At 49.3% G+C, this 15,930-nt stretch overlaps 2 protein-coding genes across 2 annotated transcripts in view; both read left to right on the plus strand.

The window, feature by feature from the left end:
- Positions 1-3,756, plus strand: part of LOC309626389 (uncharacterized protein) — a 123,553-nt gene extending 119,797 nt beyond the window's left edge. The window contains exon 4 of the mRNA XM_082387079.1: positions 3,658-3,756. Coding sequence (XP_082243205.1) covers positions 3,658-3,688 — 31 coding nt within the window. The 3' untranslated portion in view covers positions 3,689-3,756. The remainder of the gene's footprint in view (positions 1-3,657) is intronic.
- LINGO1 (leucine rich repeat and Ig domain containing 1) overlaps positions 3,706-15,930 on the plus strand; it is a 77,987-nt gene continuing 65,762 nt past the window's right edge. The window contains exon 1 of the mRNA XM_082386986.1: positions 3,706-3,824. The gene's annotated coding sequence lies outside the window, so the exon portion shown is untranslated. The remainder of the gene's footprint in view (positions 3,825-15,930) is intronic.

Genomic DNA, 15,930 nt, shown 5'->3' on the forward strand with positions numbered 1-15,930 from the left:
AAAACACCAGGCTCCTTCCCAGCTCTGCTTTTTTTTTTTTTTTTTTTAATATTTTATTTTTGGCTGCGTTGGGTCTTCATTGCTGCGCGCGGGGCTTTTCTCTAGTTGCGGCGAGTGGGGGCTACTCTTCATTGTGGTGCGCGGGCTTCTCATTGCGGTGGCTTCTCTTGTTGCGGAGCACGGGCTCTAGGTGCGTGGGCTTCAGCAGTTGTGGCGCATGGGCTTAGTTGCTCCGCGGCATGTGGGATCTTCCCGGACCAGGGCTCGAACCCGTGTCCCCTGCATGGGCAGATGGATTCTTAACCACTGTGCCACCAGGGAAGCCCCCCACTCTGCTCGTTGCCCTGCTCCTGCTGCTCTAGGAGTGACTGAGTTCTAATTGTCCAGGTATAAATTCACATGTGACCTCTGCAGAAAGGCCTCCTCTGATCCTCCAGCTAGAGTGACCCCTTAGCCCCATCCCAGGTACTCTCTCTCACATTACCAGGCTCGATTTTCTTAATTGCACTTGTCACTCTCTAGAATTATCTTGTTTCTTTATTTGCTATTTATTTGCTTATCATCTGTACCCCCCATCCCCATGAGGGGTACTCCACTGAATCTCCAGCACCTATAATATACTTAATATATAGTAAGTGCCCAATAAGTATTTGGTGACAGAATGAAAAATAACAGAGAAAAATGTAAAGGAGAAATAGAAATACAATTGTGGATATGGTAGCAGTTAATAATGTAATAATTGTTGTGTGTGTGTGTGTATAAGCTGGGGATCACCTGCCCTTTTAATTATAGGCTTGAGGGTGCCTGGGCCTGAAGCATTGCACATACGGGAGACACACATGTGCACATGTGGGTTGTATGCATGCACATGCATGTGCACACACTCGTTTCCCTGTTCAGTAGCAGTGTTACCTCTGACGAGGTCTTTTACCTTTTGGGCCTCAGTTGCTTCACTTGTAGAATGGGGCTGCCTGGGGCTGGAGGCAGAGGCCTGGATATCTTGGCCTCTTGAGGTCAGCCCTGGCCAGCGACAGCAGCACTGCAGGCCGCTGGGGCTCTGAGGCCTGTCTGCTGGCCTGCTGCGCTGTGCCAAGGGGTGCCAGGAAGTGTTTATTGAAGTCCACCTCCATACAGGGCTGCTCCCCGCTGCCCTCTGAGGTGAGGATCTCACCCAGGCAGGAGGGAGTAGTCCAAGGTCAGGAAATTGGCAGGAAAGCCTGGAGACATGAGCTTTGCTGCCAGGAGGTGGATGACGTTCACAGTCGAGGTTTCTTGGATGCATCAGTAGCTTCAGTTTGAATGTTTTCATTTTTGTGTATGTGTTTTTGTTTTACATTTTTTTGATACCATATTTTACTTCTGGAATTTTTTTTCTTTCAATTGCTACAGAAAGAATTTCCATGCAATTAAAAAGGGAACACACACACACATCTGTATTTCTACTGTTCCAAGTCAACAGCTGTTCCCTCCCTGTCCCCTTGCCCTTTTCCTGTGAAGACAATACTGGAACCTTGCAGAACATGTGGGAAGTAGAAGTGGCCCTTGACCTCTGTGCCTCAGTTTCCTGATCCAAAAAATGAGAGTATAAATTGCTCCTCGTACAGTTGTTGTACAGACCACATGGGCCAACATTTGTAAAGCACTTAGAATGTGTTTTTGTTAAATAGGATGAGTTAATTAATAGAAAAGAAAGGGCACTGTTAATGCCACCATCATGGCACAAAGAGGCAGCAGTGGAAGTCTGTCCTTAGAGTCAGAAATCAAGAGTTTGAGCCCCGACTCTGCCCTCACTCCCCATGTAACCAGGCGTATGTGTGTGGCTTCTCGAAGCCTCAGCTCCTCCATCTGTAGAATGGTTATGAAATCTGGAGGTCGTGATGCTGCAGTGCGGGCTGGGGGTAATAGATATAAGTGGGCTCTGTGAGCGCAGAGACCTGCACACTGCTGCAACCCAGCCCCACCCTCATCCCTTTTCTGTTTTCTTGCTCAATGTTGTTAGGTAAACATTGCTCTGTGCTGCTACCAGTCTCTGTGTTTATCATTTTTAATGGCTGTGTAATATTCCATCCAACAGAGGTGTCATGATGCACTTTGTCATCTCTAGTGTGGGATGTTTAGGCAGCTTCCAGCATTTTGGTGTTATTAATAACCCTGCAGTGAACAGCTCTGTGCCCAGAGCACTTTCTCTCTGATGGATGATTTCCCCAGCCAACCTCAGGGATAGTCACTGAGGCTGCTTTGCTGGGGGGCTGGGGGATGGGCCAGCAGCAGTGGCTGGGAGAGTTAGGTCCCTTCAAAAGCGGCCTGATACCCTGCCCCAGGAGCAGCAGCATGGGTAGTGGGGCAGCAAGACACTCCGTGACAGTGCTGAGCAAGATGGGGGAACATAAGGCCACCATGGGAAGGGAGTGGGTGCTGTGGAGAGTCGGGGCTAGGAGTCTGAAGACCTAAGTTCTGGGTTTTGCCTTTGCCACTCTCCGTGTGACCTTGGGCAAATCCCTTCTCCTCTCTGGACCTCAGTTTTCTCTGGGTACTGTGGCCAGGGACTGGGCAAGTGTTGGTCCGGGGCTGTACTATTCAATGTGGTAGCCACTAGCCACATGTGGCTATTTTGATTTAAATATAAATGAATATAATAAAAGAAAAAAAATCAGATTCTTAGTGTCACTATCCACATTCCAATATCCGCGTGTGGCTAGTGGCTACCGTATCGGGCAGCACAGGTATTGAACACATTCAACATTGCAGAAAGCGCTATTCGAGACATTTCTAGAGATCCAATCAGCCCAGTGTTCTGTGATTCAAGATCTCTGTCATCATGCCTTTTTCTGGAGCCAGGAAGAAAGCCAGCATCCCTTAGATCAGAGGATTCATTAAGGGCCTAAAGAGGCTTAGTGACTTTCCAAAGCCCAGGACCTCTGGCAGTGTCCTGAGTCTGAAATATCCTCACCCTCTTCCTCTCCCCAAAGGTCCCAGCTTGGTCTCAGAGAGAAGCTGGGGAAGAGTGTGGGCCCCTTGAGGGGTGGCCCCCCAGCCAGGGGCAGTGCCCAAGGGAGGCTGGTGTGAAGCCAGAGTAGTTGGTTTCCTGGTTCCTCAAACAGGAAGGCACTTGGAGGGCCTACACTGCTCTCTGCCTATGCCTGGAACACCACCATTCATGCCCTTGGGTTAAGCATTGTCCTCTCTAGGATTCTTTTAGAAGTCCAGACCAGATATCAAAGGAGGCGGCTGCCTCACTCAGCTTTGTCCTATTCTGGCTGCCTCAGGCCCTAGGCCTAGTTCTGGGCACGCACTGGGAGAGGAACTGTGAGAAATGAGTCCACAGTACTGAGGGTGAAGCTCCCCCGCCCTCTCCCCTCACACCAGGCACATACACTCTGGCAATAGCACATGGATTCCAGCCATGCCTGCCCCCCAGCCCTCCCTTCTCTTCAGAGGGAAGCCCTTCTACAGATGCTCTCCTACAGCCTGGAGGTACTTCAGGGGGAGGGGGCAGTAAATGGGGGAAATGAGATACAAGATGTGAGGAAGTGAAGATAAACTTGGCTGACTTTGGTCTCACCTTTGTCAAGGTGTGGCCACCATCTGCCTTACGCCCTGTGCCCCTCTGTCTCCCATGTGAACTGTACTGCTCACTCTTGCTTCTCCTTTTTCTAGGGACCCCACAGCCATGTCCTGGCTGCCTTGAGTCTGCCTCCTGCCAGCGTTCCAGGGCTCTGGCCCTGTCCAGCCCCTGCACCTGCTCCCACGCCTATTCCTCACCTCAGCCTGCGCCGAAGGGACTCCTCAAGCTTCAGGACTCAGCAGGCACAATAGCAGTCACGGTAGGTGGCATGCCCACCCTGCCTACTCCCTAGCTCCTGGGGATGTCTGAGCCTTCTTGGTCTCTGGAACAGGAAGGATACATTTCTGAACACTATATCTGTCAGGATCCCTTTGGTTGCAAGTAGCAAAAATCTTATTTCAATAAAATGAAATTATCAGCTTATGTAACTGAAGTGTCCAGGGGTAGGTTGGGCTTCAGGCAGGGCTTGATCCAGTGGTTTCAACAATGTGAACAGGATCTGTTTTCTGTCTGTATTTCTCTGCTTCTCTTTTTTGGTGATGGCTCCACTCCTAGTGGCTTTTCACATGATGTGATCATAAGACACCTGCCAGCAGTTTCTGGGGCAACATGCTACCAGGTTGAAATCTGGGGTCTGGGCTAGAGATAAAATCTGGTTTCCTGATAGAGCAAATAAAAGTCCTGGAGTTGATCTCTTGGGCCCTATTGGCAGGATTAAGATCATCCTGCTCCTTTAATTGGGTCCGCAGGGCTTGGAAACATGGATGGGCTGGGGATAAGGGTCTGTCCTTCCCCAACCATGTGACCAGGAATGAGGGGGAGAGTGTTTCCCAAAGGAAGCACAGGGTCCTGCTGGCAGGAAGAGATGCCTCCAACTGGGGGAGGCAAATAACAAATGATTATTATAGATGAGTCTGCCCTATCCTTTTTTTTAAGGCCCAGTTTAGGTCTCTCCTTCTCTAGGAAACCTTTGCTGACTGCTCCAGCCAATGGTTATTTCCTTTAGTTCATCCGCCAGCTCCACCCTTTTTACAGATGGAAAGCCTGAGGCTCAGTGTGCATTTCCTTATGAATACTCTGTTGGTTACTGCATTAGTGCCAAAGTGTGTTGCTCTCTTTGCCTTGGCTGCTAGGAAGCTCATAGCTGGTTTGTGGCCCATTTCTGATAAGTGCTCAGGATGCTGTGGCATGCAGTTGCTCAGTAGTCTTGCCAAAGGCTTCATCTTCTTCTCTCTCATATTTTTCCCTTGTTCTGATTTCTTCTCTTATGTTTCAGTTTGTGCTGTTCTTAGCAGCCTCAAACTCTTTTAGAAGGAGGTGGGGTATAAATAACCAAGAGTGGCCATAAATGAAGCATTCAGCGCTGACTGCAGCCAAATGCTAGGCCTTTTCCTTTCTAGAGGCAGCTGTGGTGGGGGTCTCCCCAGGCCCAAGGCCAAGCCTGTCCTCAGGGAGGCACCAAAGCCTGACCATGGTAGCCCCAGTACAATGCCCACCTTGCCCTCCTTGGGTTAAAAATGGCATTGTTCTGTTTCCCACCCTCTTCCCTTCCCATTCCTCATCTTATCAGAAGCTAATGAAAGAGACTGGGAAACCCAATCCTCTGGTAATTAAATTTACTTAACGGGTATTCAAGTGGAGTAATGAGAAGTTTAATGCAGTGATTAGATTTTTCTTTAATTAATTAAAATTAGAACCATGTGTCTTTCCAGCAAACCAACTTGACCCTCTGCTTGAGAGTAGCAGGCAGAGTAGTAGTGGAGGGTTTGACGGGGTGAGTGGGGCTGCTGAGGGGCGGGCGCTGCCCAGCTCCGATGCCCACTCAGGCCAGTCTCTGATTCAGCTCCCATTTCTGAGCCCTGTGAGTGCCAGACCTGGGCTAGACCTGAGTCACCCAGGGCTGAGAGATCCAGCAGTCCCCACACCCAGCTGAAAACTGATTCAGGATGGAGGTTTCAGAGGAGGGTCAGCAAGAGTTACTTAAAGCAAGGAGCACAAAGGAGGGATTTCAGGCACTGTGATAGGAGGAGGTATTTGGGTGGCATATCTCACTGCCATGTACCAGCTAACACCTTCGCCTTCCTGTTCAGCCAGACCTGGGTTTACCTCTGTTGGCACTGGATCATCTGGGCTAATGGAATGGGGACAGTGGGGTGGATAATAGAAAAATCTGAGCTAACTCACAAACCGCTTCTCCTTGGCTTAGGAATGCATTCATGCCAGAAGGCTGACTGTCCTTGTTGTGTTTCTGAAGGCCAGTTAAGGGTGCAAGGAAGCACTTCCTGCCTTGAGCCCCTTCTGTAGGAGTCAGGTGGTGGCTGGGGCATAGTGAGTATGGGAATCCCAGCATAGCTGCCTGGAGTGGAGCAGAGGACAGGCCTTGCCTGAGTAGAGGGCGGGCATAGTGGAGACTCAGAAGACAGGCCCCAGCACCCCAGGGATAGGATATGTTGTTTTCAAAGCAGTGGGTAAGGCTGGAAGAAGTCCTGAGCCCTTCATGGTAAGGGGCAGAAAACTTCCTTCATTGAACCCTGACCCCAGTCCCACACTGATCCTTGATCCTGGACAGGCTGAACTTTGATCCCAGCCCCACACTGAGCCCTGATCTTGAACAGACCGAATCTTGATCCTGGTCCCACGCTAAGCTCTGACCCCAGCCCCACACTGAGCCCAGCATTGTCATGGATACTCAGTAGAGCAACAGGTGCCGGGTGGGAGGGGTGAATGGTCGTGTTTGTTCATTCCCACTGCTAGCTCTGCTGCCTGTGGGCAGGACTCCTGTGCCAGACCCCACACTCTGCAATGGATGAGATGAATCAGATGTGGTTCCTGCCCACAGGGCTGGTGGGGGAGGTAACAAGCAAGCAGTCAATGACAGCCCAGTGATCAGAGTCGAAGTGGGCCTCACTTGGAGCGTTCCTCTGGCAGCAGGTGGGAGGGGGAGGTGCTGGAGATGGGCCAGTGGGGAAGCAGCTAAGATAGGGTCCCTGTGAGGGATGAGGAGGATGGCACCCATGGGGGTCTTGGGGGTGCCTAGGGTGAGTGATTCTCCCCGCCTCCAAGAGCTGGCTGTGACTCCCCCAGGGCATGCTCAGCTCCTGGTGAACCAAAGGACTCACCTCTGGGGCAGGTTGGTGGTGTGCTGGGCACTGGGCTGGTAATATTACTTACAAGGAAAGCATTTTTATCCATTTCACAGAAGAGGAAATGGAGACGTGCAGGGACTTGCCTAATGACACTCAGCCTGAAGTAGCCCAGTGGGGCATGGTCCCAGGTCTTACTTGTCTCCGGGCCTGCACACCACTGTTCCCACGAGTGAACTTGCCCTGGGAGGCAGGGGCTCCTCTTCTTCCAACTTCTCCACCCCGAACTGAGTGAATACGACCGGGCACTGGTGAGGGCTGGTGGGCCTTGGAGTAGGGGGTGTGAGGAGGGCCTTGGCTGGGTAGGGGACTAGCCCCAGGAAGGAGAGTCTTTTTCTTCCTCCATCCCCACTCCTCCCCTCTCTGAATCCCACCCCTCTGGATTTCTGCACCTCCCCCCACCCCCCCAGTTCCCTCCTTCCATGGCTCAACCCCTTCTGAATAACCAGGCCTGGAGAAACCACCCAACCAGTCACCCAACACTCGCATGGGGAAACTGAGGCCTTGGGAGGGGCAGAGACTTGCTCAAGATCGTGGGGCTCTGCCTCTCATGTCTCTTTAAGGTGCAGAGTGTGAAATGACATTACCTGGAGTTTATACTTTAAACACAAGGATAGTATTTGAATACTTTTTGCTGGGCTGGGAGGCCTTGTGGGTCATCTGCCCCCACAAGTTCACATCACACGGGCAGATGCCCCGTGAGCCACCTCGGCCTCCTCGGGCACGGTGCCCCCACCAGACGCGGCCATCCCCCTTCCCTGGGTCCCAGGTGCTGCAAATCACTGTCTCATTGAATTCTCTCAGCAGTCTAGGAAGGTGCATGACTTTCTACAGATGAGGGCACCGAGGTGGGGAGCTAGGCCACTGTCCTGCAGCTAACTGCAAAGGTGGATTTGCCCGCCAGTTTCCGATCGTAGGCAATCCACCTGCTCCAGAGTGCCCCCTCCTCGCCTGCGGGCAGCTGCCCCCTCCAAGGGCCCCCAGCACCCCTACCCCCTCATCCACTGCTGCTTCCCTACTTGTCCTGTGCTCCAGCCAAAACCAGTGACTCTTCCCCAACGCTCCGCACACTTGCCTACCCCCAGGCCCTTGTTCCAGCTGTTCCAGCCCCCCTGAGTTCCCTTCCCCAACTCCATCTGCCCAGATCCCCGTCATCTTTTTAGGCTGGGCCCAGATGCCACTTCCTTCATGGAGACCCCCTGTCTGCTTCATCCCAATCAGAAGCCAGGGCCCCGCTCCTGCGAGCACCATCCGACAGCTCTTGGCCTGTCCCTCTCTTAGGCTCCTGGCCTCCATGTGTCTGACTTTACAGCACGTGGAGGGCGGAGTAGTCTCCTGGCCCCCAGCTTCCCTGGCCTGTTACCCCCAGGGCCTGACACACAGTAGGTGTGCAGGGAGTAGCTTGGGTCCCCGCTTCGGGTGGGGCTGCAGCTCCACAAACTGTCCCTTTCCTCAGCAGTCCTGGGTCAGCTGATCCCCAACTGCGCTGGTCCCAGCCCCCATCCTCACCGCCGCCCCAGCTCCCTGAGGAGACCAGCTGCTTCCTTTAGCCCTGGCTGGGTGGCATTGGGGGCTGGCTTCTGGGCCCAGCAGACCTCCCTGTGCACGCTTGACCTGCCCAGGTTCTGGGGGCAAGATCAAGACAAACCCCAACCTTGAGACTCCCAGGCAAGTCTTGAAGCCTGGCCGGTATAGATACTTTGTGCTGAGCGCTGGTGGGGGCTGCACGGGTGCCCTGCCTGGCACCACTCGCTGGCTCTGCTGATTGTTGGCTGTGTGACTTTGAGCAAGTTGGGTAACCCCTCTCTGCCTCAGTTTCCTCATCTGTTAAATGAGGTGATGACAAACCTTCCTAGGGTTGCTATGAGGATTGAGGGAATCAATACAATGTAAAACATACAGCACAGCCCCGACACAGACACATGTGTGCTCCCTGGTTGTTGGCTGTCACCGTTGCTGGGAGGGAGAGAGAAGGCAGAGTGTGGGGGAGTGTTCAGGGAGAGTTTCCAGAAGGTGGCGACACACGAGGAACGACTTGAAAGATAAGGCACAGAAGGCAGGAAAGTACATTGCGGGAAGATAGAACTGCAGGGACAGAGGCCCAGAGGCAGTCTGGGGGACTAAAAGGGAGCTGAGCTTGTCTATCTAGACTTAGGCAAAGAATGGGACAAGAGGAGACCTCAGGCTGGTGGCACACAAGGGCTGTGTCCTGAGGGACCTTAGGGGCCACCCCGAGGAGTTTGGACTTTGTCTTACAGCCAGTGAGGGGCCATGGATGGGGTATTTTTCTTCTTTTTTCCTTTCCTTTTTTTTTTTTTTACCACAAAAGCAATGTTTGCTCATGTAAAAAGTGGAACAATGTAGAAGTGTGTCCTATTAAGTAGGGAAGTTCCCTCTTTGCCCTTAAATCTCATTTTGCCGAGGTCCCACTATTGTTGGTCTGGTATGCCTCCTTCCAGAAGTTTTTCTGTGCTTTTATAAACATATTTATTGTATATTATCTAAAAAAAGAAATGGAATTGTATTATGCACATTACTCTACAACTTCCATTTTTCATTTACCAGTGTGTTGTGGGCATCTGTCAGTGTCACCGCATACAGATCTCCCATGTTCTTTTTAATTGTTGCCTAATACTCCATTGTTTGGACATAACGTAATTTATGTAACTAGTCCTGGGTTGATGGATATTTAGGTGGTCTTCAATTTTTCACTCTTGCAAATAATGCTTCAGTGAACATCCTTGTATATATACCTTGGCTGACACATGTAAGCCTTTCTATAGGATAGACTCCTAGATGTGGAATTGCCAGGGCAAAGGGTATGCTTATTAAATTTTGATAGCTACTATCACATTGCTTTTCCAAAAGGTTGGGCCACCCTTGGTATCTGCAGGTAGCCATTTCCCCAGCCATCCTCGCACTGAACATTATCAAGGTTTTTAATTTTTGCCAGTCCAGGAGAACATCTCACTGTGGTTTCAACACTCACTTCCCTTCTCCCCAGTGAGGATGAGCATCTTTTCATGTGGTTATTGGCCATTTGTATTTTCTTCTCAGTGAATTGACTATTCACATCCTTTGCTTATTTTTCTTTTCTTTTTGCCTTTTTATTATTGGTAAAAAGGAACTTTTAGTATATTAGGAATTTTAAAATGTTCGTATGTTATATGTGTTGGAAATATTTCCCTTAGTCTGCTGTTTGTCTTTTTAACTTTGTTTATGGTATCTTTGGCCATATAGAAGCTTTATATCTTTATTCTGTCAAATCTGTCAGACTTCTCCTTAGGGCTTCTGAGTTTCACGTCTTGCTTGGCCAGGCTTCCTGGAATGCTTTTAAGCGGAGCGGGGGTGAGGTCAAATTTGTGACTGGGAAAGGTCATTCTGGTTGCCACTGTGTGGAGGGTGGGTGGAGGGAGGACTGCAAGCCAGCTGGGGTGGGGGTGAGGGAGAACCGGGAGAAGATGAGTTTGAGAAATAGTCAGAAATTGGCTGACTGTGGTGAGAGGAGGTGAGGGTGAGAGAGGGAAAGAAAGGACTCGAGAGTGATGTCTGGGTGTTTGGCTGGGGACTGCACGGCTGATGCCTCCACCAGCCTGAGTTAGGGACAGGACCAGGGAGGGAAATGCATGCCTGTGCACGTGAGTGCTCACCCAGGCAGGGACATGTGGATATATGAGTACATACATGCATATTCATGTCCATGCCCATGTCCATGCTTGGAAGTTCTGGAGACTGGCACATCTGTGCTGTGGCTCCATGGCAGGGAGGAGGGGTGTCTACTTTTTGTGGAATTCCTGTTCTCTACCAAGTACTGTACAAGGGAACACACACGCACACACATGCACACACACTCACACATGCTCTGTAATCTTTACTACCATATAAAATATGTTTTACAGATAAGGAAGCAGACTCAGTGTAAGTAACTTGCTCAAGGTCACAGAGCTAGTGACTGGCAGAAAGGGGAGTTTTTGGACGACTTAGATCTGACCATCCACAGACAGAATTCCTGCCAATAGCATTGAGGGGTGGGGCTTTCATTCATTTCTAACCTGACCAACCCAGTTTCATCAGGGACTCTTAGGATGAGTGCTGGAGCCTGACTGCCTGGGTTTGAAACTCAGCCTCATTCTTTATAAGGCAAGTTACTCCCCTTCTCTGTGCCTCGGTTTCCCCATCCTGAAAATGCAGACAGTGACAGTACCACCTCCTAGGGTGCTGGTGGGCATTGAACGTGTTCGTGCATGGGAAGTGCTTAGCCCAGTGAGGGCGGAGCTCTCGGGATGCTGTCTATGGTGACTGCGACGAGATGGTGATGTCTGTGCCCCTTTACCCTCTCCCATCCCTCTCCATCCTCCCTCCACCTGCCACCTCTCTCCTGTGCCAGCTCTTCCTCAATTCCCCACAGGAACTTCTTTCAATATTTGCCTTTGAAACTTCATCCTCTGTTTTCATCCCCCAAACCCTTAGCAGACAGTGAATTAAAGCCCAGTCAGTCAGCAAAAACCATTCAGGGGAAAACGATTCATGTCGTGCTCACGGAATCCTCCCGCAAGCAGTTCTAGTCAGGCATTCTCCATGAGCCAATGCGTTCATCCCAACATTGCCCAGGCCTCTGGATACCAGACCATAAGGTCCAAATCTAAAACCCCTTCCTCCCTGAGTGGGGATCCTCAAGTTTACTTTCGAGCCAGGGGTCTGAGCTGACCCCAGCCCAGCCAAATCTCCACTCTAGCCACAAGCCATCGCTGGATCCTTGACCCCAGGATGAGTAATTCTCAGCATCATTTGTCAGGAAACTTGCCCGTAGGAAACAAAAGCAGAAAGCACAGCAAATTCTGGGCACAGTTCCTTACCACTAGCATATCTAAGCAAATCCTGTGGTCATGAGGGTGGGTGCAAGGTGTCCAAACTGGGTTAAAATCTCAGGTCTGCACCCAATTTAGATTTTCTCCTATGCCAAAAAATTCACTGAAATCACCAAACTTATCATTATGGATTTCTCATCATCGGAATAAACCCCCAAGTAAATAAATCCCTAAATAGGGACTTCCCTGGTGGCACAGTGGTTAAGAATCCGCCTGCCAATTCAGGGGACACGGGTTCGATCCCTGGTCCGGGAAGATTCCCACATGCCGCGGAGCAACTAAGCCCGCGTGCCACAACTACTGAAGCCCACGCGCCTAGAGCCTGTGCTCCGCAACAAGAGAAGCCACTGCCATGAGAAGCCCGCGCACCACAACAAAGAGTAGCTCCCACTCGCCGCAACTAGAGAGAAAAGCCCACGTGCAGCAGTGAAGACCCAATGCAGCCAAATAAATAAATAAATAAATAAATAAAATTAAAAAAAAAAAAAAACCCAAGTAAATAAACCCTCGTGGTAAAGAATGGAGCAGTTATTGCCTGTTTCTTTGGGGGATTTTGTTTTCAGTTGAACTGTATCAGTCACATCCTTTTATTCTTAGCCAAAAGGATGGCAAAACTCGCTTCAGTCCTTCCCAGGGCCACACCCAGCTGCAGGCCCCCCACCCCCAAAGCCTCTGAGAGAGGATTCCTTATGACTGCTCTTTTAGAAGCCCCTGTCCCCAGGTCCCTGGGTTCCACCAAGTCCACCTTTGCCCCAGGGGCTTCTACACTTTAAACAACCCCACCCCTGCCTCTGATCCAAGTCCCCACCCCGGCACACCCCAGTACCCCTACAGGGTGCCATGCAAGGCCACAGTTTCCAGCTACCCTGGCCCCATTTCAAAACCACAGGCCTTTGGATGCACGTAGACAAGAATTGACACCGGCATCCAGAGCTCATTCTCAAGAAGTCTTTTTAATGGCCTTGAAGAAGCTGTATTGTACCAGTTTGGAGGGGGTGTGTGGCAGGAGACAGTGTATTTTACTGTAGCCAAATCTTACTTCTTGGAAAAGGCAAGAAGTCACAGGGGCTTTATATAAACTAAGGGCTTTCCCCTCAGATCGTCTACCAGCGCCCCGCTATTATCTTGAGGGGAGGCCTCTTCTCCCTATTCCCTGTGTTGTCCCACAGGAGCACACAACATTCAAGGTGATAATTGCTTTCAAAATGTAAACCTACAATTAAGCTTGCAGTGCATTATCATTTGCAGCTCCAAGGCCCTTTTGGAGTTTCCTTCCCACTCCCCGACCCCAAACTGTGCATCCAGGACAGACCAGTTTGGGGTCCAAGCGCCTTTCTGAGAGCTGGTCCCAAACCTGAGTTAGGTATAAAGCTTTAAAGACACGCCAGCCTTTGTTCTAAAGTCAAGTTCAAGCCCTTGAATGTAGGCCAAGGCCCCAGCTGTCATGGAGACGCTCCCAGCTGCCTCGGCCCACACCTCCCTTCCCCAGATGGGGATTGTCCTGCTAGTGGATCCTGCCGAAGGGCCTGGAACTGCCCCCTTTCCCTTGCGAATGGGGAACCTTTCAACTTGGTGATTGAGATATTCCATCCCCCACTGAAATCCTAGTCATTTAGGGGCTCCCAAATGGAGCTTAATTCTGTCACCCAGAAAGTCATCCAAACATGTTCTCAAACCATATGCCCCCATGTGGCCAGTGGGGATGTAGGTAGCATAGTGATGTGCTGCACGAACAAGCTCTCTCTGAACTCTCGGTGATTTAATGTGACAAGGCTCTTTCTTCTTTTTTCCTTTACCATATGAATTCACATTACATGTTCGATGTGGGAAGTGGGGAGGGTGGCAGCCTCTGGTCCATTTAGTCACACAGGGACCCAGGCTGACAGAAGCTCCACCATGTGGTAGCTGCCCCATCTGGAACTTGTGGCCTCCTTCAGCCACTGTGGCAAAGAAGAGAAAATGGTAGAGGCACACACTGGCTCCTAAATGCATTGGCCCAGCAATGACACACATCACTTTTGTTCACAGCCCACTGGCCAGAACTTCTCATATGGCCTCAACTACCTGTAAAGGAGCTGAGGAAGTGTGGGGACATTCTGTGGGGGGGAGGGCATGGAGGAAATGTGCCCAGACATTCAGTGAGCAGTAAAGTTATCTGTAGCAGGGGTTTTATGGGGTGCTCTCAGAGCAAGGGTTTCAGAATTGCCAAGGCCATGACTTCCTGTTCATTCTCTCCACCTGGGGAGGCCCAGGGTTTGTGGGAGGGACTGATGGGAAAAGCTTTGAGGAAGAGTCCCTGTGAATGAGTAAGCCCCATGGCAGGCCCAGGCCCTCTACCATCAGGCTCCAGGTTTGACTCAGCCTCACCCCTCTTATCCCCATTGGACACCTGCCATACCAACATAAAATGCATTTTTTAGGAGGAGAAGCAGGATTGAGAGTGAGAATGAGTTCACCTTTGGAGGGAGAAAATCCAAGGGGCGGCGTCTAGAAGCCACTCTGTCTTAGTCTGTTCAGGCTACTATAACAAAATGCCAGAGACTGAGTGGCTTATAAACAACAGTAGTTTAATTCTTACAGTCTGGAGGCTGGAAATCCAAGATCAAGGCGCTGGCAGATTCAGTGTCTGGTGAGGGCCTGCTTCCTGGTTCATAGATGTCATCTTCTCGCTGTGACCTCACATGGCACAAGGGGCGACAGGGCTCTCCGGGGTCTCTTTTATAAGGGCACTAATCCCGTTCATGAGGGCTGAACTCTCATGACCTAATCACCTCCCCAAAGCTGCACCTCCGAATACCATCACATTGGAGATCAGGTTTCAACATATGAATTTTGGGGGGACACAAACATTCAGTCCATGGCACACTGGATTGAAGTTGTTGCCTTTCTTCCACGTTTTCATTCCTTTAGCAAATGTGGCTGCTATGGGCCAGGTAATGTATTGATTATGACTCCAGACTCTGACTCCAGAACACCTGGGATTGAAGCTGGGCTCAGTCCCTTATTAGCTACGGATTAATTACTTCTCTCTGCCTTTGTTTTCTCCTCTTTATAAAGGGGATAGCATCTGTCTCTGTTAGGGTGGTTGTGAGGATTAAATGAGTTAATATTTGTAAAGCACTCAAAACAGTGCTGGGCACATGATAAGGACTCTATAAATGCTCGATATCATCATCACCACCATCACCATCATCTTCATCACCATCATCATCATCATTATCCAGTACCAGATACTCTTCTAGATATTGCGGGAGTAGATGCCAAGGTCCCTGCTCTCACATATGATGGGAGAAATGGAAAATAAACGGAAATAATTAAATCAAATGGTACTTTCAAATAGTGATGGTACTAAAATAATAAATCAGGCACATAAAAAAATCACTCATCATCATTAGTCATTAGGGAAGTGCAAATTAAAACCCCCAGTATCTCTTACAATGACTCTTGCAAAATTGACAACAGTAAGTGCTGGTGAGGATACAGAGCAACTGAAACTCTTATATGTTGCTGGTGGGAATGGAAAATGGTGCAGCCACTTTGGAAAACTGTCTGGCAGTTCCTTATAAAGTTAAAAATATGCTTACCATATAACCCAGCAATCCTACTGCTAGGTATTTACCCAAGAGAAATATAAACTTATGTTCATGCAAAAACCTGTATGCAAATATTTATAGTGGCTTTATTCATAATCACCAAAAACTGGAAAAAAAATCCCAATGTCCTTCAGCTGGTGAATGGATAAACAATCGAATACTACTCAGCAATAAAAAAAAAAAAAAAAAAAAATGAAATTCTGGTACAAGAAACAACACAGGTAAATCTCAAATGCATTATTTGATAAATGAACAAAGCTAGACTCAAAAGGCTACATATAGATGATTCCATTTGTATGACATTCTGGAAAAGACAAAACTATAGAGACAGAAAACAGATCAGTGGTTGTGAGAGGTAGGGAGTGGGAGGAGTTGACTACAAAGGGACAGCTCATGGAGATTTTTGGATCTGGGGTTAATAGAATTGTTCTGTATCTTAATTGCAGTAGTGGTTACACGCTGTATGCAGCTATCAAAGCTTAGAACGGTGCACTAAAAAGGGTAAAGTTTGATCCAGTTTTATTGAGAAATAATTGACATACATCACTGTATATATTTAAGGCGTACAGCATGATGGCTTGATTTACATATATTGTGAAATGATTACCACCTAATATCCATCATCTCATATAGATACAATAGAAAGAAAAGGAGGAAGAAAAGAGATAAAAAAGTTTTTTCTCCTTGTAATAAGAACTCTTAGGATCTACTCTCTTAATAACTTTCCTATATAACAGACAGCAGTGTTAACTATAGTCATC

Source organism: Balaenoptera borealis (genome assembly GCF_965194805.1).
Source record: "Balaenoptera borealis genome assembly, chromosome: 3".
Classification (NCBI taxonomy): domain Eukaryota; kingdom Metazoa; phylum Chordata; class Mammalia; order Artiodactyla; family Balaenopteridae; genus Balaenoptera; species Balaenoptera borealis.